The sequence below is a fragment of the Lontra canadensis genome, unplaced genomic scaffold (assembly GCF_010015895.1).
Source record: "Lontra canadensis isolate GAN:19392208 unplaced genomic scaffold, GSC_riverotter_1.0 scaffold7, whole genome shotgun sequence".
NCBI classification, from domain to species: domain Eukaryota; kingdom Metazoa; phylum Chordata; class Mammalia; order Carnivora; family Mustelidae; genus Lontra; species Lontra canadensis.
This window is the reverse complement of record NW_022631001.1, coordinates 6,586,401-6,612,058: the sequence shown is the minus strand read 5'-3', so window position 1 is coordinate 6,612,058 and position 25,658 is coordinate 6,586,401. Positions and strand designations below refer to the sequence as shown.

At 42.3% G+C, this 25,658-nt stretch overlaps 1 protein-coding gene across 5 annotated transcripts in view; it reads left to right on the top strand.

The window, feature by feature from the left end:
* Window positions 1-14,118, top strand: part of PIWIL4 (piwi like RNA-mediated gene silencing 4) — an 82,803-nt gene extending 68,685 nt beyond the window's left edge. For 2 of the 5 annotated variants that reach the window (XM_032852779.1, XM_032852774.1), the window contains exons 13-20: window positions 135-207; window positions 5,219-5,419; window positions 6,402-6,505; window positions 8,894-8,964; window positions 10,352-10,505; window positions 12,260-12,385; window positions 12,496-12,643; window positions 13,560-14,118. In XM_032852779.1, coding sequence (XP_032708670.1) covers window positions 135-207; window positions 5,219-5,419; window positions 6,402-6,505; window positions 8,894-8,964; window positions 10,352-10,505; window positions 12,260-12,385; window positions 12,496-12,643; window positions 13,560-13,676 — 994 coding nt within the window. In that variant the 3' untranslated portion in view covers window positions 13,677-14,118. Of the gene's footprint in view, window positions 1-134; window positions 208-5,218; window positions 5,420-6,401; window positions 6,506-8,893; window positions 8,965-10,351; window positions 10,506-12,259; window positions 12,386-12,495; window positions 12,644-13,559 lie in introns of those variants that run through there. The other 3 variants (XM_032852777.1, XM_032852776.1, XM_032852778.1) reach the window with 3 other exon arrangements.
* Window positions 14,119-25,658: the final 11,540 nt, after the last annotated feature.

Here is a 25,658-nt window from a genome sequence, read left to right as displayed (position 1 = left end):
TAAAAAATGATTAGTGTGTGTTTTGGTGTTGTCTTGTAGTGGGATTATAAAAATCTGTATTATTTTTAACTCTATATGATTATGTGTTACTAAAAAGGGAACTATATATCCTCAAAATTAATCTTTTTATGTAGCATCAAAGTACAAGAAAATCCAGCTGCATTCCTTAGCGCTCTACAGAGACACGTTGATCCTAATGTTCAGTTGGTAAGTATAGGATAATTTTTGTTTTGATGTGTAATTTTTTTTTCTTTATATCTAATAGTCTTCTTTCCTTGGAAGAAGGAATGTGAGCACATTCTCCTATAATATGTTTGCAAATGGCTGTGCATTTCCCCAAGAACCCAAGAAAGTATTAATCTTAGTATTTTAATCAGTATTTTATTTCCCTTTCATATTTCTAATGTTAATTTTAATTTTTTAAAAAGATTTTGTTTATTTGTTTGACAGGAAGAGACACAGAGAGAGGGAACACAAGCAGGGGGAGTGAGAGAGGGAAAAGCAGGCTTCCTGGCGAACAGGGAGCCTGATGTGGAGCCTTTAGTTCCCAGGACCCTGGGATCATGACCGGAGCTGAAGGCAGACGCTCAACGACTTAGCCACCCAGGCACCCCTAATGTTAATTTTTAAATACTTGTATGTACCTCTGTCTTTTTTTTTTTTTTAAGATTTTATTTATTTATTTTGACAGACAGAGATCACAAGTAGGCAGAGAAGCAGAGAGAGAGAGAGGAGGAAGCAGGCTCCCCGCTGAGCAGAGAGCCCGATGCGGGGCTGGATCCCAGGACCCTGGAATCATGATCTGAGCCGAAGGCAGAGGCTTAACCCACTGAGCCACCCAGGCGCCCCTGTACCTCTGTCTTATCCTCTTGGATGTCTACATATTTATTTAAGATTTAAGATAAAGTGACTCCCATCGTATCCCATAAATGCTGGGGCTCCCAGTGTTTCAGTGGGTTCTTGGACGGTTTAGGTTTTTCCATGTCGCCTATGGCTGCTGCCGCTGGACTCTCGCCTCTTTCATGAGCGCCATTCCCCATGCACTGCGTCAGCTCCCACAGCGGCCTCATTTGCCAGAGCACTGCGCATGTGCTTGGGTGTAGTTGACTTGGCGGAGGGTTTGGGACCAAGGCATGATTAGAGCATACCCCAACGCTGCAGACAAGTTAAAACTGGCATCCTTGTTCTGAAAAATCTCTCAGCCATGCCTGTTTCTTGGAAGTGCTTCCTCTTCTCCCAGGCCCCACCTCTCGCTGCACTGCAGTGTCTTACCTGCTCAATGTATGCATCCAGGCTCCCAGCATCCCTCTCTGCATTTCCCGCAAAGCAGCTTGGCCATGTCTGCTTCTCTTCTAGTCAGACACAAAAAAGGCCCATACGGATGATATATTGAACAAAAGGAATTCTAACCCTACGAGCATTTATTTTCACTAAAAATAAAATAAAAACAGATCATAAGAATACTATAAAGAACTGTCATATACCGGTTACCCAGATCCTCCATTTGACATTTTATCATACTTTTTTTATTGTTTCCTTCCTTCCTATATCTATCAATCTGTCTGTCCTCTTTTTTCCTGAACCATTTGAGAATAGGTTACAGATCTGATGCCCCATTGTCCTTGAATACTTCAGTGCATGTTCTCTACAAGCAGGGTCACTCTCCTACAGAACCATAGGACAACCATCAAAATCAGGAAACAGTAAGACCAGCTAATCCACAGACTCCCTTCACATTTCTCCATCTGTCCTCAAAATATGTCCTCTCTAGTAAAAGGATCTGATGCATTGCACTTGGTCGTGCTGTCTCTTTAGACCCTCTTTCTTTCTTTTTTTTTTTTTTTTAAGATTTTATTTATTTATTTGACAGAAAGAGATCACAAGTAGGCAGAGAGGCAGGCAGAGAGAGATTGAAAGGGAAGCAGGCTCCCTGCTGAGCAGAGAGCCCGATGTGGGGCTCGATCCCAGGACCCCGAGACCATGACCTGAGCCAAAGGCAGAGGCTTAACCCACTGAGCCACCCAGGCGCCCTAGACCCTCTTTCAATCTGAAATAGTTCCATAGTTTAAAAAAAATTTTTAAATTTTTTATTAACATATAATGTCTTATTATCCCCAGGGGTACAGGTCTGTGAATCGCCAGGTTTACACACTTCACAGCACTCAACCATAGCACATACCCTCCCCAGTGTCCATAACCCCACCACATTCTCCCTCCCCCCCTCCCCCCAGTAACCTTGTTTGTTTTGTGAGATTAAGAGTCTCTTATGATCCCATCTTGTTTCATTTTTTCCTTCCCTAACCCCCAAGCCCCCCACGTTGCCTCTCAAGTTCTTCATATCAGGGAGATCATATGATAATTGTCTTTTCTGATTAACTTATTTCGCTCAGCATGATACCCTCTAGTTCCATCCATGTCATTACAAATGGCAAGATTTCATTTCTTTTGATGGCTGCATAGTATTCCATCATGTATATATATACCACATCTTCTTTATCCATTCATCTGTTGATGGACATCTAGGTTCTTTCTATAGTTTGGCTATTGTGGACATTGCTGCTATAAACATTCGGGTGCACGTGCCCCTTCGGATCACTACATTTGTATCTTTAGGGTAAATACCCAGTAGTGCGATTGCTGGGTCGTAGGTAGCTCTATTTTCATGAAATATTTCCATAGTTTTGATGACCTTCCAACTTTGAAGAGTATAGATCAGTTACTTTATATAATGTCCCTCAATCTGGGTTTGTCTGATGTTTCCTTATAATTCAATTCAGGTTATGCACTTTTGGCAGGAGTATCAAGCAATGATCCTGTTTTCTTAATACGTCCTCCTGGGAGTTACCCCATTAATTAAGGTGCTATCTACCAGGTTTCTCTGTTGTATGTCTACAGTTCGCTTTATAATTTTCAGGTGTTTTTATTTTTGTTTTGCAGCAAGATACCTTGAGAGTATGTAAATATCCTGCTTCTCATCAAACTTTTACCTGCTAGTTTCAGAATCCATTGATAATTCTTAATCCAAACCCATTGTTACTATGGTGTTTGCCAAATGGTGGCTTTCTAATTTTATACATTTAGTATGTAGCATTGTATTTCCTTCTACATTTAGTAGGTAGCATTATGTTACAATGAAGAGCTTTCTCTTCTCCCCATTTCTTTGTTCATTTGTTTAAATCCTTATGGATTCATAGTTTCCTATTTTATTACCAACTTACAGTCTATTACTACTGTTATCTATTTTGATGCCGAAATCGTTCCTGATTTTGTTAGTGGAAGACCCATTCAGATTGGCTTCTGTGTCTTTTTGACATATCCCCATCTTTGGGGGGACATTTCCTTACTGTCTGGCACAATAAGGTATTCCAAATTAATCTTGAAATTCTGCTGCCTGCTGTGGAATTAGATATTTCTCCAGCGAGCTATGATGCCTTTTGGTAGAGAACAGTATTTAGAAATCAAAATCTGGCCACTGGGTGTGCTCATTTGTTACTGGGGTGTCACTGCTCCCTGGTTTTCTCAATGAGTAAAACTAGGAGTATGTGTAGCGTGGGTCTACATATATGTTCTCAGATGCAGTTGACCCTTGAACAGTGTGGGGATTAGGGGTACAGACCCCTGCACAGCCAAAAATCTCCATACGACTTGACTCCCACCAAATTTAATTCCTTAGCTGATTGTTGACTGGAAGCCTTATAACGTAGTCGATTAACACGTATTTTGTATTTTATATATACCATATACTGTATTCTTACAATAAAGTAAGCTAGAGAAAAGAAAATGTTATTAAAATCGTAAGGAAGAGGAACTACATTTATGGTACTGGACTATACTTATCCAAAAATCTGCACAGACACGGACTTGGACAGTTTAAACCCATGTTGTTGAAGGGTCGACTGTAGATACATACACACATACATCTATGTGTGTCTATGTACATGTTAAACACGTGTTCACACCTTCAGTTCCAACCCAGCAGCACAGGGAAGTGTCCCCCACATCTGTATTTGTACCTCCCTTCTCTGGGGGGAAGCATGGCTCCTGCTGTTCACGTATCACCTGTGCCTCCATCCCCTGTAGACAACCAATCTCACTTGTTTCCCACCTTCTTTTGGTCCCCGTCCCCGCTGGACCACTATCTTGTTCTGTCACCTACCTTGCTTGGTCCCAAATTCATAGGATGGAAGGAAGGAAGGAAGACTCCTCTAAGAGGATTGTGCTGACAAATGTATTTCCCTATTTTATGTAATTAAATGTAAATAATTTTATCCCTTGACATGATGATACTTTGAATAGATCTATAGGTGAAAAATCACTTTATTTGTTCTCTGCTAATCATGACAGTGCCCATTTTTTCTATAATATGGCAGTTTTGAAAGTAAGTAGTACAAGATGGAAGGGAGATGCAGGTAGGTCAGGAGAGGCCCTTTGAAGAGAAGCACCTGATAAGAAATAGGGCCGATGACAGAGATGGCAGAATTTTAAAATACCTGGGGACCTGAAGCTTCTTTCTCCTTATTTTCCGTCCCCCATATCCCTACTCTCAGGTCACAGTAAACAATAGCAACAACAAAATATTGTTGTTTGTTTCTTTTATTTTGGTTGTCTAGTACCTAGTGGGGGAAAACACTACTGTGCAAGCTAATCCTCCTTCTGGCCTATGTGTGGGTGAGGCTGGGGGAGGAGAAGGAAGGGGGTGAGAGCTGGAGAACCACAGGAAGGGGCCGACAAGGGGCGGGGAGGAAGCTGGAGAAGGAGCTAGGTTAGGAGGGAATTTGGGGAGCCTAAAAGAATCAAATCTGAAGAGATGTAAGGCAGTAAAAGCCAAGAGGGATGGGTAGCTTTGGAGTGGGACTGTGGAGCAGGTGGCTGATGAAAGGGCATTTGAAGCAGCGTTGACCCGTTGTCAGTGATTAAGGGCCATTTGAGACAACTTTAGATATGTTAGCTTCTTCAGAACTTAAGGGCAAGATATTTGGAGAATCCCCTTTCTCATTTTTTGTTTGTTTGTTTGTTTTTTAGAGAGAGCACACATGCTCAAGGTGTGGGGGAGCCTGACGTGGGGCTCGATTTCATGACCCTGAGATCATGACCTGAGCCAAAATCAAGAGTCAGACACTTAACCGACTGAGCCACCCTGCCACCCCTCAGTTTTTTTGTAAAGCTACTTCTAAACATAAGTAAGGTGACTTTTCCTTCCTTTTTTTTTGTCTTTTAGGTAATGTGTATCCTGCCTTCTAATCAGAAGAGCTACTATGATTCCATTAAAAAATACCTGAGTTCCGTCTGCCCTGTGCCAAGCCAGTGCGCCCTCACGCGGACCTTGAACAAACAGGGAATGGTGATGAGCATTGCCACCAAGATCGTGATGCAAATGGCCTGCAAACTTGGAGGCGAGCTGTGGGCTGTGGAGATCCCTGTGAGCAGTCTGTCACTCTTCTCCTGTTAGCAATCCCACAATGCTTTCCTTAATTTAACAATGACATCAAGCGGGAGGTATTTTCCCATGATCCCAGAAGTGTTTGTTGTGGTTGTTGGGTCTGTCGTCTGTCTATGGGCTCTGGGCTCTGGCATGACTCAGGACCCCCTCCAGAAGGTGAGGTGCAGTTCCTGTTGCCCGGGAGCTTCGGGTGAGCTGTTGGCATCACGTCTCATGACTGAGAAGCTGGGCTGGCAGAGACTTGGAGGGTCTCAATCTTGAGCCGCCCTGCTGCCGCTACAGGAAATCTGTACTCCAGGGTCTCTGCTTTTATCAGCTTTCAGCAGCTGCTGGCCATCAGAGGAGCTCCACACCCTGGAGGAGGCTCCCCGGGACTCCGCAGCTGGCAGACCTCTGATCTTGGACTGTGGCGGGAACTGAGAAAGTCCTCTTCTCTTTTCCTAACTGTTGGCCACTGTGGAAGGAGGGGAGGGGATGAGAAGTGAAGGAATGTTGTCCATTGCCTTCCATTTCTATAAGCAGGATGTATGCGGGGAGCCCCAGCTGCCTCCTCGGGGCTGCAGAGCCAAGGAGCGAGGTGGGGGGGGGGTCCCCCAGACATCTAAAGAATGGGGAATGCACTTCTCCTTGAGATCCCTGCAGCCCAGAGGCCCGGATAAATGACGGACCACTCACCTTGAGCTTCTTGGGTCACCACGGGCACTTGTCCATCTCCCCAAAGGATGGTAGCCACTACAGTGAGACTCTGAAGCAAAGTGTGTACCACAGCCATCCCTCCATCTTTAAGTCTCTTTGGTGTCTGTTTTAATAGGCTGCTTCCTCTGGCCCTTGGTCTCGCTGGCATGTAACTTCACTTAAATAATTTAATAACTAGGGACAGTTTAAAAAAAAAACTTATTAAATCATCGTTTAGGGAAATAATGCCCCATTCCATTAAATCATGAAAAATTTACTTTTACAGTTAAAGTCCCTGATGGTGGTCGGTATTGATGTCTGCAAAGATGAGTTCAACAAGGGAATGGTGGTGGTTGGATTTGTGGCCAGTATTAACCCCGGAATCACCAGGTGCTTTTACAATTACCCCAGCATATTCTCTAATTATTGTTTGTGGTTTAGCTAAAAACCATAGAGCAGGAAACAGTTTGTGTTCTTCACTCATTTAATTTAATTAATTAATTTATTTTTAAAGGTTTTGCTTATTTATTTGACAGAGAGAGAGGGATCACAAGTGGGCAGAGAGGCAGGCAGAGAGGGAGGGGGAAGCAGGCTCCCTGCCGAGCAGAGAGCCCGATAGAGGGCTCAATCCCAGGACTCTGGCATCATGACCTGAGCCAGAAGGCAGAGGCTTTAACCCACTGCGCCACCCAGGTGCCTCTTCATTCATTTTAAAATATATGAATACTTTAGTCATAAATTATACTTACAGATAAAAACATGTTTGATAATATTAATAGGTAGCCTTATAAAAAAACTGTATTTATGCAAACATCAGGACAAGCTGTCACTCATATACCTATCATATTCCCAAAGTGATGGATGATGGAAATTCTTACGTATCTGTACATCTGCCCTGTTTCGGGTCCCGTACTAGAAGCCTCACGTACATTACGTCCAGCAGCTAAGTTCTGGCTTCACGTTGTTTGGATTTGTATCCTGATCTGCCATGTACTTATTCTGTGTTTGACGTCTGGCTATTTAAGCTTGCTGTGCCTCACTTGTAGTCACCTGTAAAGTGGGGATGTCGGCGATGCCTGTTTCATAGGGCGTGTGTGGAAATAACGTGAGATAAAGTGCTTAAACCACAGGCTCAGGACGCGCAGCACGTGCTTCTTGTTACTGGCACTTGCAGACGGTTGGTGTAGTTGTTCGTGCAGCTGTTGGAAGCAGAAACAGGTTCAGCGGTAACACATTAAATATAGAGTCATGGTACTTAAGTAACTGTAGTTCTTAGAATCGTTTTACCATTTGCAACGAAACAGAGTGTTTTGAGGCTGTAGGAACCGTGACGTATTTTATTCCCGGACGTAAGCTATTTGGTTTACTCCATTAAATTTGTCAGGTATATACTTGGGATGGCGAGAAACAGGAAAAGTAGCGGTGGGGCTCCAAATTCCTTCCAGCTTGTATGAGGTCCCGTTTGTCACTTCATTAATGAAGCAGATAAAGCATTTCCCGTTTGTTAGCCTCATTCCTCCTCATTGTGTCATTATCGGTTCTATAATAATAATTTCAGTGCATACTCACCACTAAGCCATGACTTCCATTTTTCAAGTGGTTTTATTTAATTAATAACTTTAGCAAGAGAACTTGAAATTTAAATAAGTTAATCATGTTCAGATTTCAAGTCCAAAAGGCTCATTGATAGGAGTTGACGTTTATACCTGAGAAATCTTTGAGTATTTTGAAAGTAGATCAGCTAAACTAATAAATTCCTTCGTAACAATAATGTAGTGGTTTATATTTATTATTGCTTATTTTGTGCCAAGTACCATGCTAAGTCCTTTATGTAGATTATCTAAGTTAATTTTTACAACCTTATGAGGTAGTAACTACCTGACCGCCTTGTATGTTTTTTTAGTACAGACGAGGAGACTGAGGCTTAGGTTCACATGGCTGGTGAGTGTGCCAGCCAGGATTTGAACCCAACTGTATCTGATGCCAGTACCATGCTTCAGTTTCTCTTACCAACAAATTTCTTTTGGGGAAGGGGGTTTTTAATTTAATTGTACTCATGTAGCATATACAAAATCATGAGCATTAAGTTTTACTCACAATGTCTGTTTCTTTTTATTTCGATTGAGGCATAATGACATACATTACATCAGTTTCAGTATTCAGCATAATGATTCGATATTTGTACATATTGCAAAACGATCACCACAGTGAGTCTGGTTAATATCATCACATAGTCATAACATTCATTTTTCTTGTGATGAGGACTTTCAAGATCTACTCTTTTAGCAACTTTTAAATATACAATAATAACAGTCTTATTAACTGTGCTCACCAAGCTGCTCATTACGTCCCCAGGACTTCCTTATTTTGTATCAGGAAGTTTGTATCCTTCGATCTCCTTCACCCCATGCCCCCATTTCCACCCCCTGCCTCTGGCAACCACCAGTCTCCTCCTGTATCTAGAAGCTTTTCTTTTTCCTCTTAATTTCACGTATAAGTGAGAATGTACAGTTCTTGTCTTTCTCTGCCTGACATATTTCACTTAGTGTAATGTCCTCAGGATCCATCCATGTTGTCACAAATGGCAAGACTTTATTCTTTGCTGTGTCTAAATAGAATTCTGGGTGTGCATGCACGTGCAGCCTCACACATACATCTTTATCCATTCTCCCACCGACGGACACTTTGGTTGTTTTCTTTTTCTTCACTTAATCCTAATGTACGTCTAGGGTAGACATTTTGAATCTGAACTTCACTTTTGTGTTCTTCTCACTTTAGGTGGTTCTCTCGCTGTATCCTCCAGAGAACGACAACAGATGTTGCAGATTGCTTGAAAGTTTTCATGACTGGTACTCAAAGTATCGCAGTGTGGGTGGGCTCCATGCACTATTCTTTCCGGCCTAGAGTCCGTGTGCCCATAGCAGACCAGACCGGGGAAGCAGATGCCCTAAGCCTGCCCGAGTAGACCATCTCCTGGTTAGAGATTTCCAATGTTCTGTCCTGACTCATGCTCACAGATGTTGGAGAAGCTGCACGTGTCCTGTGTGTGTGATATAAACAGAAAGCCAAGAGGAAGGGCAGTTTTTAGCTGCTGGTGGCTCTGGCAATCAGGGCAAATACCAAAGGAACCTACCCCAGAGAAACAAGGATTGTGACAGAGTGGTGTGAGGTCTAGAAACAGGAAGGAAGCCTTTGGGGGCGGGGATAGAATAGGATGCTGGCAGAGGAAGGGTGGCATAGCAGGAGAAGATGGGGAAGAAGGCAGGCGGGGAAGGGTGTCTTCTATGTAGTGGGATGTGATGGGAACAGTGTCTAGGGCTCCCGTCTCCTCTCCAGACCTGGTCGGTGCCTGGCCTTGGTGCTACCTCACGGTGTGGCTTGTACAACTCACTTCCTCTCCTGATGTGCTTTTCCCATCCATAAACTCTGGGGGTGGGGGGACGTTGTAAATGTTTCCTAAAAAAAGTGAATTTGGTGATATGTGTTGGTTATGACCTTACCTATATGATCATCATCTGTTGAACTAAAATTTCCTGGAAAATAAATTCTTCTGAAGCAATTGCCCAATGTATACATGAAAATAAGTATTATGTTACTTTGCCCTCACTTCAAAACTTGTTTTTTTTTTTTAGTAGTTATGAAAAGTTTCTGTTGATAGGAGTTACTGTCTGGTCTCTGCTCTTGGGGCAGTTTTTAGCTGGAGTGGGTGGAGATGTTCTGAGTTCACATTGTCGGTGCAACTTAGAATCAAATTGGGTGAGTCCACGGTAAGAGATGCTCTCAGAGGAGCGACCACATCCTTTCCTTATGTCTTCATATTTACGCTCATTGGGGAAGGAAATGACATGGAGTTATCCAGCCTGTATCTATCGATAGCATTTAAAGACTCGAAGAAGCCAAATTAGTATTCGTTTGGTTTTGGGAATTTGTTTATTGCATGACTTCGTTGATTGCTTGAATATCAAAATGTCACAAAAGAGGCACGCTAAGTTCAAGAATACGTTATGCCATAGAAACCATTATGAGTCCTCCAAGAGCAGAGATGCCGAATGTCCCCCTAGTTACCCGCTTTTATATTATTTATATTATTGCAGATACAACTCAGGTCTAGGAATTACCCTCTTTTACAGTGGTCTGTAGTAACACACTTCTCTAAAACCCTGAGCTCTAGGGGGATGTTACTCTTTGTTGGTGCTGGACGAGCCATTCTCTTCTCACCAACTACTCCTTCCGCAGGAGCGCTCAACAGATGGCATCGGCACAACCGTGGCCTGCCCGCGCGGGTGGTCGTGTACCGGGACGGGGTGGGGGATGGCCAGCTGCAGACCCTGCTTGAATACGAGGTTCCGCAGCTGCTGAGCAGTGTGACAGAGGCAAGTTCCAATACCAGGTAGGCAATCACTGTGCGTTCCCCCCTCTTGCGGTGATAGCACATTAGAAGTGTTAAAATTCATAGACGCCAGCATCTTTTTTTTTCACACAGTGAAGGTTGGCTCTGTGCCTGCGTCATGTGGGTGCAGACGATGGTTCGCTCTCCCGCAGCTTGGAGCATTATTGGGATGCTCTTCCTTGAAGTGGGGGGAGGGGCACCCGGAGGAAGGCAGGTGTCCTTCCGCGCGGCTGACACAGAGATTCAGCTGGGTCGGGGGAAGACACTTCACACATACTGATAAGCCATGGGACTAAGCATGCTGTGGTTTGAAATTCAAGGCCCAAATCAGCCAGGGCTCAGGCCCTGGTATGCGGCCAAGGTGGGTGGGAGGTGTGGACAGCAGTGGAGGGCAGAGCCGGCTGGGCTCCCTTGCCCCCGTCACCAGCCTTCTGGATTCAGGGATGTGGTAGTGAGTATGTCAAGTGGCAGGTGCAGGGAAAATACTAGAACTGACAAACAGGGGAGGATGATAATCTCAAATTGGCTTCTTAAAATATTTGGGGAGCACCTTCCTCCAAGCAGAGCCCTGTGTTTATCTGTCCGGGACACCATCAACACCAAAGGTGGAGGCGTGAGCCCTGGAGGAGCTGAGACCCGGCCACATCAGGATGGGGCAGCCAGGGGGGAGGGCGTAATGTCTTGGGGCGGGGGCCAAGCCCCCAGGACGCGCCTGCCGCTGTGTCCAGACCCTCACAGCCCAGGTGACTGTGTCTGCTCCCAAGCACAAGCATGCAGTTGAGGGCCAGTGGAAGTACATACAGCAGCCGACCGTGCTAAGGAATTCTCTTTCAGTATGACATCAACTCTGAAAAGTTTCTACATTGAAAACAATATATTTTTCAAATAAAATGATTAAAGTGAAATTTCCCCATAATTTTTGCATCCCAGTGGTTCCTTTGGGAATGATGGCCAGTATTTGGATATGGCCTTGGCTTTAGCGAATCCTGACTTTAATTCCTGTTCATTTAACATCTGGCCCAAATGTACATTTGGTCGGTCCATCCATCTATCCTCCCCAGGTGTGTGTCTTGCGGGATTCAGGAATGATGATTTGAGGAATAAGAGGAACCTGTGGGTCTCTTTGCTATCCCGAAATTGAGAGGAAGGGTGAAGGTGAAATAAGGGGGTTATTGCTAATGGAAAAAGGAAAGCTTGTCTCCATGGAAAATTCTGGAAAGTCTTCCTTTAGAGGTACTAGTTGAAGCTCATTGCCTTACTAACCATTCTCCCCTGTCCCCTTCAAGGGATAGAAACCAGCAGAGTGACTGGACATAGCACACTCTTGCCACAAGGAAGAACAGCCTCTAATTTTGAAAACTGTGTATCTTGGGGAGAGTTGATGTGGGGGATAATTTTTACTTTCTTCATTTGGCAGTGTTTTTCTTTTTTCTTTTTTCTTTTCTTTTCTTTTATTTATTTATTTGAAACAGAGAGAGAGAGATCACAAGTAGGCAGAGAGGCAGGCATAGAGAGAGAGGAGAAGCAGGCTCCCCGCTGAGCAGAGAGCCCGATACGGGGCTCGATCCCAGGACCCTGAGATCATGACCTGAGCCGAAGGCAGAGGCTTAACCCACTGAGCCACCCAGGCGCCCTGGCAGTGTTTTTCTAATGAATGGATTAATTTATTTAGAAATTACCAAAAAAGATGACTAGAAAGCTGCAGGCTTGGTTTTGGCTCTCTGCATCTCCCTTTCTGCCTTTCTGGTTCCAAGCGCCAGGCTTTCGGTGATCGTGGTCAGGAAGAAGTGCACACCCCGATTCTTCACCGAAATGAACCGGTCGGTGCAGAACCCGCCGCTCGGCACCGTGGTGGACTCCGAGGCCACACGTCCTGAATGGCAAGTGCTGTTTGAAAGCCAGTTTTCCGCGAAGGGTTCGCTGCCTGTTCTTCACATTGGGCCTCCTCGGTTGGCCTTCTTTCTCACACTCGTGCATGTTTTCCGCTCAGGTACGACTTCTACCTGATCAGTCAGGCAGCCGGCCAGGGAACGGTTACCCCCACCCACTATAACGTCATCTATGACGACAACGGCTTGAAGCCCGACCACATGCAGAGACTCACCTTCAAACTGTGCCACCTCTACTACAACTGGCCGGTGAGTGACGCTGTGGGACACTGACACGTGGCGTTCCTGCCCGGGGTCGTCACCCAGCTCACCTAGCACGATGCCAGACTTCCCGAAGGAGGAATGAATGAATGCATGCATGCGTGAGTGAATGAATGAATCCTAAGTCCACAGTAGGAGAAACCCAGTCTGTCATAGAAACGAAGCAGCAATAACTGTTAACGTTATTATTATTACTTCTAGCACTAGTATTTATCATTCCCGGAGGACCTTATTCTGTGCAGAGTCTTAAGCACACTAGGGAGGAAATCAGGGTGTTATTTCCAAGTTGCAGTTGGGGAAATTGAAGCCAACTCAGACACTGTGTGTGGTGGGAACGTAAGGATGCATCTGTTCTGTGTTTCTGTGCACAAAGCCGAGGGCCGCTGTCAAAGTCCAAGGCCAAGGTTCGCTCTGAGCCCCTTGGAGCCTCAAGTCACAGGAAACTTAGATGAGTGCTAAGTGTGATGGCTCCCAGCTCCCAGCTCTGTGGAGCCAGATGGGCCCCCAACCCCATGTCCTTTGGTGAGTCTGTGCTCCCTGTGATGCAGTTGCCCTTTGTTGGTTGAGTTTAGGTGGTTTACTTGCGAATGCATTCTGCTGTGTGTGGAATTAGCAGAAGATAAAACTCAGAAACACAGATTACTCTAAAGAACAGGCAAACCGGGGCGCCTGGGTGGCTCAGTGGGTTAAGCCTCTGCCTTCGGCTTAGGTCATGATCCCAGGGTCCTGGGATGGAGCCCCACATCGGGCTCCTTGCTCAGTGGGGGGGTCTGCTTCTCCCTCTCTCTCTGCCTGCCTCTCTGCCTACTTGTGATCTCTGTCAAATAAATGAACAAAATCTTAAAAAAAAAAAAAAAAAAAACAGGCAAACCTCGTAATTGCTGTCAATATGTTTTCTCCTTAGGGCTTAATCAGCATCCCAGCCCCCTGTCAGTACGCACACAAGCTGACCTTTCTGGTAGCACAGAGCATTCACAAAGAACCAAGTCTGGAATTAGCCAACTCTCTCTTCTACCTGTGATGATGGGAACTACAGGCGTCCCAAGAGGAGCCGTCTGAGGAGTGGGTGGATTTTGTACAGACCTGCCGCAAGTGCAAAGCTGTGACTGGGGAAAGGAGATTGAGCTTAGTTTCAACTTTTGGAAAAACACCCAACACAGCTTAATCTGAGGTGGTTCAAAAGAAATGCGTGGTGTTTTATTTTGAAGAGTTTTATGCTCTTGGTAAATCCCCATGCTGGTAAATGGAATTAAAATGTGCCATTGTCTGTAAGTAATTCCACAAACTGAATATCCTCTAAGAAAATAAGTGTTTGAACTTAAAAACAAAAAGTGTTTTTGATGGTAGGAAAATGGGGTCTAATTCCCACCTTAAATTTTGCCCACGTTTTGTTAAATAATATTGTAGAACGTTTTGTAGAGTGGTTCAAGTAGTTATTAGAAAATAAAATTCAGAGCATTGCATATGTGTTTACTGTTGTTTGAATTTCAGTTGAAGTTACATGCAGACCCCATGATTGGTTTTCAGCACAGACTTACCCACTAACCACACCACCACCCTCTGAGCAATGTTTTGGAACCGGAGCACATCTCCTGCTCTCTGGAAGGTGCTTGATCTCACTTAGAAGCAGGTGCTCTCATTGATGACCTTGCCTCCCATCGCACTGAGAAAACGGATTCCAAAAGAGGGCTGGCCCAGGCCCCGTCCCTTGCCCCCACTGCAGGGCAGCTGTGTGCGGACCCCCCTCACACCCCCCCACTGCCCCCAACCCCCGTCATCATAAATGAACCCTGTCACTGCTCCTGCAGGTACCAAATCCCGCTCCTGCTCTGGGAATTCTCCCTCTCCCTCCTGTGGCAGCCGTTCCTCCCTCACACTGGATCATTGCCGGCACCATCGCCCCTATGCTGTTACTCCTCCCATCTTGAAGACGAGCCTTCTTCCTCCTCCAGTGACCACCCCATTTCTTTGCTCCTCTTTGTAGAAAAAGTTCTCAGAGAGTAGTTGATGCCTGATCTACCAAATTCCTTACTCCAGTCAGAATTCACCACACCCACTACGGCAACAAGGCTTTTACCTCCGCTTTGTCAAACCGGATTGTCGGTTCTCAGGCCTTGCCTTCCTAAGGGATCCCAGCATTTGACCTGGTTGGTTATTTCCTCCACCCTCGACACTCCAGTGGCCTCTAGGAGGACATGCTCTCCCGGTTTCTCTTCTACTGTGTCAGTCCCTCAGTCTCCCTCTGTCTCCTTTGCTGGCTTCTTATCTTCTCGTTCTTTATACATGAGAACGCCCCAGGAATGAAACAGGACTCTGGAAACAATACTTTCATGCAGGGGCGTGAGGAGGGCGGCAGGTTCTCTCTGAGGTGTGAGATCCCATGAGATGGCCCTGAGAACACTGTTTCCTCCTTGGGAGTTCTCCCCAGGACTGGTCAAAAGGTGCCCACCATCAGTGATAGCGGTACTCACCCTTTGCAGGGCTTGACGGTGGAGGTTAAAACCCTGCAGGCCCAGAGCCAAAGGCTTTACATAGATCTTTACTCTCCATAACAGTTTATCCATCAGGCGCTAGAATGACCATTTTACAGGGGATAAAACTGAGGACTGAAGATAACCATGGGGCTCACCAAAGCTTATAAAATCCATAAATTGTAGAGCTAGAATTTGTCCTCAGGTATGTTGGACTCCAAAATCTGAGATGAACCACAGCCTACTGTCTTAATAACAGATTCTATAAGAACTTAAAAATTTCTCGCTGCGTTCTTGGATGAGGAAGCATCTCATGTGATTTCAAGTTGGAGTTACATAAAAGTCTTTGGAGGCAAGGCACTGTACCGATCCAGAGTGGTTGTGTTTTTGTTTTGATGCTGTTGTTTCCTTCTTTCCAGGTGCGGGGATTTTGAAAAATGCCATCGACCTAGCCACTGCCTTATATAAATTAACACAGGGCGTTCAGATTAGCAATACAGAAGCCTGGAGAGCTCCTTCCTCTTTTCCACCTGAAGTACTGCCCAAGACCGTGGCTCCGTACCGTGTTAGCCCACCAGGGGGCAGACAAGAACCGTCATATGGGCACAGCCTGGCCCCCTTTGTCCACGTGGTGCCAGGGATAAGTGGGAGAAGGTCAAGTAATGGTCAAGAGGGTAACATGGAATTAGGAAAATCTTCATTTGTGTTCTGTTTCAGACACTTTGAGCTGTGGAATTTGGAATCTCATAATCTCCCCGCTCTGAGACCCAGTTTGCCAATCTGTAGTAAGAGAAGGGGTTGGTATAAATCAGGGCAGCTCAATCTTGGAAACAATAGAAATTCCCACATGTAAAAGTTTTTTTAAAGAATAGAAGTGTCTAGGCCCATCTCCAGAAATAGTGATTTAATCAGTCTGATGGGCAGCCTGACCATCTGAATGTATTAAATTTCTGCAGGTGATTCTGATGGTTAGCCGGGGTTGAAGACTTGCGGTTTGGAGCAGGACTAGGTTTGAACCCAGAACCACTGCTTACTAGCTGTATGACCTGGTTAAGTTCTTAACCTCACTAAGCTTCAGTGTATCAACTTGTAACAATACCTAACAATGTCCGAATTATAGGGTTTTTATAAGGATTAGAAATATCAAATCTAAAGTATCTGGCTTTAGGGGCACTTGGGTGGTCAGTCAGTTGAGCATCTGCCTTCCTCCGATCATGATCCCAGGACCCTGGGATTGAATTCTGCATCGGGCTCCCCACTCAGAGGTGAGTCTGCACCTCCCTCGTCCTCTGCTGCTCTCCCTGCTTGTGCTCTCTTTATCAAATAAATAAAATATTTAAAAAAAATAAGTATCTGGCTTAAATTAAGAACAGCCTATCATTATGCCTCATAAGAGGAAAAGAATCATAGAAATACTATTGTATCCGGTAATTCCACTATTTGGTATTTACCCAGGGAAAATGAAAACACTAACTCAAAGTATATGCACCCCTGTGTTTATTGCAGCATTATTAACAATAGCCATGGAAACAACCTAAGTGTCCATCAATAGATAAATGGATAAGAAATAAATTCCACATAATGGAATATTATACCGCCATAAAAAAGGAAGAGGTCGTGTCATTTGAGATGACATGGTTGGCTCTAGGGGTATTATGTGAAGTAAAGCAAGTCAGGCTGAGAAAGACAAATACCATATGATTCTCATAAATGGAATTAAAAAATAAAAACCAGAATCAGAACTATATATACAGAGAACAAACCAATGGTTGCTGGGGGTGGGTGTGGGCAAAATGGGTGAAGTGGAGAAGGAGATACAGGCCTCCAGTTATGAAATGAGTATAAGGAATGCAGTCAATGATACTGTGATAGTGACGTAATGAAACAGACAGCAGCTTTACTTGGGGTGAGCATAGTCTCATGTATAAACTCATCAAATCACTAGGTTGCACAGCTGCAAATAATGTAACTGTGTGTCAACTATACTCAATAAAAAGGATCAAATAACAAGCTAGTCAACAAATCTCAGGGGTACATGTAATGCGCTTAGGAACCATCCTAGGTACTGAATTCTTCTACAATCCCATTTAAAGGAAAGCTCAATATTTTCTCTAGATAGAAACAGCCTACCCCTTGTTGTTTTATGGAGATGGTGTTTGATTTTGTTTTTATTTCGATGGTGAGAAGGAGACTTTGAGGAGAACATACTTTAAATACATTACCATGGTATCCAAGAGATGCCCCACTCCAATGTCCCTTAGCTGGTTGGTGGGATTGACCACAGTGTTGATGATGAGGTATGAATCACCGCTCCCACCCCTGCCAGCTCTCCCCTCCCCCCACATCTCAGCTGCTCATAGCCACTGACTGAGTTCAGCAGAGGTACTGGGTTTGGGCCATTTCTGCCCAGCATGGGAATCCCCTATTGGGCAGTCTTTGCCAGAATATTCCTGTTTGACCAAACCAGGGCAGTCTGAGAACTGCCCATTAGTTTGAGGGGCTCTTCCAACCTTTTAAATATTGGACTTTGAGTTAGCAATTTTCTACGGGACAAGTTACTCTTAAACATTTCTAACACACTTAAAGATCTCAGACGTGGAATGTCAACTGTTTTTTGAGAACTATGGTCAAATGTTTGAGTTTTGTTGTCAGACGAACCTGCACTTTTCCCTTTCAGTTTGATCCAGTGTCTGCTGGCCAGAAATAACTTAACAGTGTCCACTAGAAAGATGAGATAAGGACTCATTTCAAAGGGGGAGAGGCCCAGTACAACTGAACAATTTACGGCTGAGTGAAGTTTCTTCCAATTTATTGAGAAAGCTTTCTTAATCTTGGATTTAAACATTATAAAAATGCTAGATGTGCATTTTGGAATATTTGGAAGTTACAAAAATGTATAATGAAGTAGAAAAACAACATCAGTACAAATACTCCCCAGAAGTATATACTGTCAACACTTTGATATATACTTTGCTTTTTTTTTTTTTAAAGATTTTATTTATTTATTTGACGGAGATCACAAGTAGGCACAGAGGCAGGCAGAGAGAGAGGAGGAAGCAGGCTCCCAGCCGAGCAGAGAGCCCAGTGTGGGGCTCCATCCCAGGACCCTGAGATCATGACCTGAGCCAAAGGCAGAGGCTCTAACCCACTGAGCCACCCAGGCGCCCCTGATATATACTTTTCATTTAGTGCTTTAACTATTTAACTATAATATGCTGTTATATATTATATATATTATATTATATATTATACTGTAAAATATATTTATATTATAAAAATATAATAGTTTTCTATGCTCATCTTTCACATATGAAATGGCATGATTATTTTCATATTTTATTAAAATATTTTTGTAACATGAGTCTTTTAAAATATTTTTAATTCTAATATAGTTAACAGAATGTTATATTGATTTCAGTCGCGGTTCAGTAATTCTATGCATTAACTCAGTGCTCTTCATGACAAGTGTACTCTTACTCTCCTTCACCTATTTCATCGATCCCCCCCACCAACCTCTCCTTTGGGAACCATCTGTTCTCTATAGTTAAGAGTTTAGTTCTTGGTTTGACTCTTTTTTTGCCTTTGTTTGCTGTTTTATTTCTTCAGTTTCACATATGAGTGAAACCGTGTGGTATTTGCTTTTCCCTGACTGACTGACTTCGCTTAATATTATACTCTCTAGATCCATCCATGCTGTTGCAAATGGCAAGATTTCACTCTTTTTTATGGCTGGGTAATATTCTATTGCATAAATATACTGCATCTTTTTCATCCAATCATCTACCAATGGACACTTGAGTTGCTTCCACGTGTTAGCTCTCTTAATGCTGCAATGAACGTAGGGATGAATATATCCTTTCAAACTAGTGTTTTCCTATTCTTTGCATTACCCAGTAATGCAATTACTAGATAATATGGTAGTTCTATTTTTAACTTTTTGAGGAAACTCCAAGCTGCCCTCCACAATGGCTGCACCAATTTGCATTCCCAACAATGCACAAGGGGTCCTTTTTCTCCACATCCTCACCAATTCTTATTATTTCTTGAGTTGTTGATTTTAGCCATTCTGACAGATGTGAAGTTGTATCTCATGTGGTTTTGATTTGCATGTCCCTGATGATGAGTGATGTTGAGCATCTTTTCATGTATCTGTTGGCCATTTGGATGTCTTCTTCGCAGAAATGTCTGTCCATGTCTTCTGCCCATCTTTTAATTAGGTTGTTTTTTGGGCGTTGAGTTGTATACGTTCTTTATATCTTTTGGATATGAACCCTTTATTGGGTATGTCATTTGCAAATATCTTCTCCCATTCTGTAGGTTGCCTTTTAGTTTTGTTGGTTGTTTCCTTTGCTGTGCAGCACCTTTTTATTTTGATGTTGTCCCATTTGATGTTGCTTTTGTTTCCCTTACTTCAGGAGACAGATCTAGAAAAACGTTCCTATGGCCAATGTGAGAGAAATCACTCCTGTGCTCTCTTCTTGGATGTTTACAGTTCCAGATCTCACATTTAGGCCCTTTATCCATTTGAGTTAATTGCCTGTTTGGTGTAAGAAAGTGGTCAAGTTTCATTTTCTTGCATATAGTTGTTCAGTTTTGCCAACACTACTTGTTGAAGAGACTATCTTTTCCCCAGTGTGTTCTTGCCTCCTTTTACCAAAGATTATTTAACCATTTAATTGTGGGTTTGTTTCTGGACTTTCTATTTTGTTACACTGACCTAAGTGTCCATTTTTGTGCCAATATCATACTATTTTGATCACTACAGTGTAAGAATAAATCTTAAGGACTGAGTAGTATTTTCTTGTATAGATGTAATAGTTTACTTGTTCCCCTCTTTATTATACCTCTAGGTTGTTTCCAATTTCTTTTATTTATTTATTTATTTATTTATTTATTTATTTTTAAAGATTTTATTTATTTATTTGACAGACAGAGATCACAAGTAGGCAGAGAAGCAGGCAGAGAGGAGGAAGCAGGCTCCCTGCTGAGCAGAGAGCCCTATGCGGGGCTCGATCCCAGGACCCTGGGATCATGACCTGAGCTGAAGGCAGAGGCTTTAACCCACTGAGCCACCCAGGCACCCCTCCAATTTCTCTTTTAGATGACAGCATGAAGTTTTTTCTCCTCAGTATTTGGAATTGGTGCCTTGGGTTAGATTCCTAAAAGTGAAATTAATAAGTTAAAACACTTAAAAAGAGAGAATACTTGTAAGTTGCTTAGTACATAGTGTTAAATGGTTTTCAAAACTGTCATATTTTATGCTCTCACAGTGGTACCCTAGTAAGCTTTTTATATTCTTATTAAAAGCAAATTATTTTAATATGGTAGATGTCAGAGGTGCCTGAATGGCTCAGTCTGTTGGATATCAGTCTCTTGATTTTGGCTCAGTTCATGATCTCAGGGTTCTGGGGTCAAGCCCTGAGATGGGTTGCAAGCTCAGTGGTGAGTTGGCTTGAGTCTCTCTCTCTCTCTCCCTCTGCCCCTGCCTCTCTCATTCTTTCTAAAATAAATAAATAAATCTTTAAGAAAAGTATGGTAGGGGTGTCTGGGTGGCTCAATTGATAAAGCAATCAACTTTGATTTCAGCTCAGCTTATACATGGTCTCAGCATCCTGGGAGCCCCATGATGGGCTCCATACTCAGCACAGAATCTGCTTGTCTCTCTCCCTCTGTTCCTCTTCCTTCTCTCTCTCTCTTTCAGATAAATAAATAAATAAATAAATAAAATCTTAAGAAAATAATATGGCAGATATCAGAGAGTTATTTTATTACTATTTATTAATCATTAATAATGGAAGACAATTTGAAAGTGTTTCTTAGCCATTTGTATGTTTGTTTATGTTTTCTTATCAACTTCTAGGAGTCTTTTATATTTTAAAGGTAGTAATATCTTGCCATACTTTTGTAGTTATGTACCCAATTTACTATCTGGTTTTAAATTTTGTTTATGCAGCTTCTTTAGCTACAGATACTTAAAGTTTATATATTCAAATTATCGCTTTTTTTTAAGATTATGAAAGCTAATCTGGGATTTGAAACCTAGAAAATCTATTCTCATCTAGAAATTTGAGAAATCTTTTTTGTTTTTATTTCCTTTCGTTTAACTCTAAATCCATCCAGATTTTATCATAACGTAAAGTAGGTACTAACCTATTTTTTTCCAAATAATTCTGGAAAATAATTGATGGGTTGAAAAAGAACCAGGTAAGAATCCTATAAATGAAAAATAGAATCACTGAAATAAAAATCTCAATGGATATTTGAAGACCAAAAACAGATAAACATAGAATTAATAAATTGGAAAGCAGCCTTTGGGAAATCACGTAGAATGCTATACAAAGAGATGGACACGGACTGTAACATGAATCACCTCACCACACGTTTGGTGGAAATTCCAGACATAGGCAATATAGAGAACAAGGTGGGAGACAGAGGCAACTTTCAAAGAGTGAATGCCCAAGAGTGTTCTGGATTGAAATGTACATTCTTCTTCTTCTTCTTCTTCTTTTTTTTTTAAGATTTTATTTGTTTATTTGACAGAGAGAATGATCGCAGGTAGGCAGAGAGGCAGACAGAGAGAGAGGGAAGCAGGCTCCCTACTGAGCAGAGAGCCTGATGTGGGGCTCAATCCCAGGACCCTGAGATCATGACCTGAGACGAAGGCAGAGGCTTAACCCACTGAGCCACCCAGGTGCCCCTGAAATGTACATTCTTACAGTGAAATAAGAAAACCACAAGTAGGATAAAAAAGAAATTTCATACTTAACACATTGCAATGAAACTGTAGAACATCAACAATAAAAGGAAAATCCTAAAAGATTCAGGGAAGAAATGCAGACTTGCAGGCTGCCTGCAAAGAAGCAAATACACTGTTTGGAAGTGTCACACTGCAAGAATTGGTGAGAAAACATAGAATATCTTTGAAGTTTTAAGAGAAAAGAATAGTGAAGCTAGAACTCTGTGCACAGCTAAATGGTTTTTGGAGAATGAGTGATAAATTCAAATAACATAAATGTTTACTGCCCGCAGACCCTTGATGGAAGAACTACTAAAGAATGTGCTTCAGCAAGACAGAAAGGACAGCAAGACAGAAAACAAACCCATTGAACAAGGCAAGGAGGAGCAAAGAAATCAACAAATTATGTTGGAAATCTACAATAGTTTGGCTGTTTTAAGAAACAAACAAAGCATGTTCCTTGTTCTTGTTAATAGAAGGTTGGAAGTCAATGTGCATAACAAAAGAGACTAGAGCCTGTAGCAGGAAGTTAACATGTGTACAGGTCCTTCTCTTCTTAAGGAGGAGGTTAGACATAGTAACTTTGAATTTCATTAGAAGATAAGGTTAAAATGTGTGTGGGTATCTTCTAAAAGAATAAATACCCCATTACCCTGAATCAGTAGAGAGGAAGAAAGAGAATAAATGATACTATCAATTCAATAAAGGAAAAGAAAAGAGAAGAGGTAGAGTAAAGAAAAAAAGAACAGGGTAAACAGAAACTAAACCAGATCAGATAAGAATGGTACATATACACTCAAAAACAGAATTCACCTATATGTAATACATGTATGAATATATTTCACTTATTACTGGAGACTAGAATAAAATAATATTAGGAATAAAAAAATGTACAGTAGAGGGGTGCCTGGGTGGCTCAGTTGGTTAAACAGTTGACTCATGATCTTGGCTCAAGTCATGATCTCAGGGTCCTTGGATTGAGCCCTGAATTTGGCTCTGTGCTCAGTGGGGGATCCGCTTGAGGATTTATCTCCTCCCTTTGCCCCTCTCCCCACTCGTGCATGGGTGCATGCGGTCTCTCATGGGTGCACGCATTCTCTCTCAAATAAACAAACAAATAAATAAGTATTTTTTAAAAAGATTTTATTTATTTATTTGAGAGAGAGAGTACAAGCAGAGGAGAGAGGGAGAAGCAACCTCCTTGATGAGCAGGGAGCCCGACATGGGGCTTGATTCTAGGACCCTGGGATCATGACCCAAGTTGAAGGCAGATGCTTAACCCAGTGAGCCACCCAGGCGCCCCTAAATAAATCTTTCTTTTAAAAAGTACAGTAGAGATTTTAAAATATCATGCGAATATTATAATACTCTTATGCCAATAATTGTGAAATTTTGAAAGAAAGGTATAATTTTCTAGGAATATGTAAATTAATGCAATTTATCAAAAAAGAAACAGAAATTTGCTCTACTGTAGGGGTTAAGAGCACAGATCCTACAGCCAGACTACTTAGGTTTGATTTTGGGTCTGCCATTAATATGAACTTGAGCAAGCTAGCTAACCCCTTTTGCCTCAGTTTGCTCATAAGCAAAATGGGAATAATAATTGGACCTAGGTCATAAGACTCTTGTGTTGATTACATAAGAATTAGTTGCTGAAATGCACAGCTTAGAACAGGGACTTGGCACTGTGTGTTACCTATCCTTAATACAGGAATAACAAAATAATGAGATTGCATCAGAGGTAAAAAATGTCCTCCCTAAAAAAAAAAACAGAGTCAGAAGATTCACAGCTGAGTTTTTCTGTAGTCACTAAGGAAGAGATAATTCCTATCTTATACAAACTATTCCAGAGAGTAGACAAAGAGAAAATGCCATTCAACTTATTTTATGAGACAATATAATTTGATTCCAAAACCAGTTAAAGACAGTGTAAAATGGAAAATATTTATATGCCAACTTCACTTATAGACATAGATGTAAAAACTCCAAGTAAAAGATTGAGATCTGGTTTAGGAGCATGGAAGAATATATTTTCAAAATAAGACCAAGGTTTATCCCAGAAACACACAGAAGCTTGAATGCAAGACAATCTATCAATGTCATTCACCAAGAGCAGATTAAAAGAGGCAATTCACAGGATCACTGCAGTAATTTCTACCAAGCATTCAGGAAAATTTACAACTTAACTGTGATTTACTAAAACAATTCTTAAAGTACAACTAGAAGGGAACTTGAACATACAGGACTTTAAAAAAGACATCTAACAAAAATCTCTATCATATCATGATACATCTTATCAAAGATCCTAAAGTAAGTGTTTAGAGGCTTTTCCAGGAAAGTTAGGAACGAGACAAAGATATCTGTTACCATGCTGATAATATACTTATTATCAGAACTGTGGTAGAACTTCTAGCCAATAAGGCAATGGAGAAACATGGATGAAAAGTGAAAAGACATGCTGGAAAGGAGGTGGGTGGGGGGATGGTGTAACTGGATGATGGGCATTAGGGGGGCACGTGATGTGAGGAGCACTGGGTGTTAAGTGCAATGGATGAATCAATGAAATCTATATCTGAAACTAATGATATGTGATCTGTTAACTAACTGAATTTAAATAAAATAAGTTAAAAAAAGGAAGAGACAAATAATCATTATTTGTTCATGGTTTGATTATTTATTTATATATTTTTAAAAGACTATTTATTTGAGAGAGAGAGAAGGGCTGGGGGAAGGGCAGAGGGGGAGTGAGAGGGAGAAGCAGACTCTCTGTTGAGCAGGAAGCCTGACTCCAGGCTTGATCCTAGAACCCTGAGATCATGGCCTGAAGACAGACACTTAACTGACTGAGCCACTGGGCTCCCCATAATTGTCTATTTGGAAGATCTAAGAAATTCTACAGAACTAATAAAATTATTCAACAATATAGATCATATAAAGCTACCTTCAAAAACAAATACTATTGCTTTTTTATTTTTTTATTTTATTAACATATAATGTATTATTTGCTTCAGGGGTACAGGTCTGTGAATCATCAGTCTTACACAATTCACACACTCACCATAGCACATACCCTCCCTAATGTCCATAACCCAGCCACGCTATCCCTCACCCACACCTCCAGCAAACCTCAGTTTGTTTCCTGAGATTAAGAGTCTCTTATGGTTTGTCTCTCTCCCCGTTCCCATCTTGTTTCATTTTTTTCCCTCCCCTCCCCCCACAACTCCCTGCCCTGCCTCTCAAATTCTTCATATCAGTGAGATCATATGATAATTGTCTTTCTCTGATTGACTTATTTCACTTAGCATAATACCCTCTAGTTCCATTCACGTCATTGAAAATGGCAGGTTTTTGGGTTTTTTGATGGCTGCATAGTATTCCTGTGTGTGTGTGTGTGTGTGTGTGTGTGTATTTCACATCTTTATCCGTTCATCTGTTGATGGACATCTAGGTTCTTTCCATAGTTTGGTTATTGTGGACATTGCTGCTATAAACATTGAGGTACACATGCCCTTTTGGATCACCACATTTGTACCTTTAGGGTAAATACCCAGTAGTGCGATAGCTGGGTTGTAGGGTAGCTCTGTTTTTTTAAAGATTTTATTTATTTATTTGTCAGAGAGAGAGAGAGAGAGAGAGGGAGAACACAAGCAGGCAGAGCGGCAGGCAGAGGCAGAGAGAGAAGCAGGCTCCCCACCAAGCAAGAAGCCCAATGTGGGACTCGATCCCAGGACCCTGGGATCATGACCTGAGCCGAAGGCAGCGGCTTAACCAACTGAGCCACCCAGGCATCCCCGGG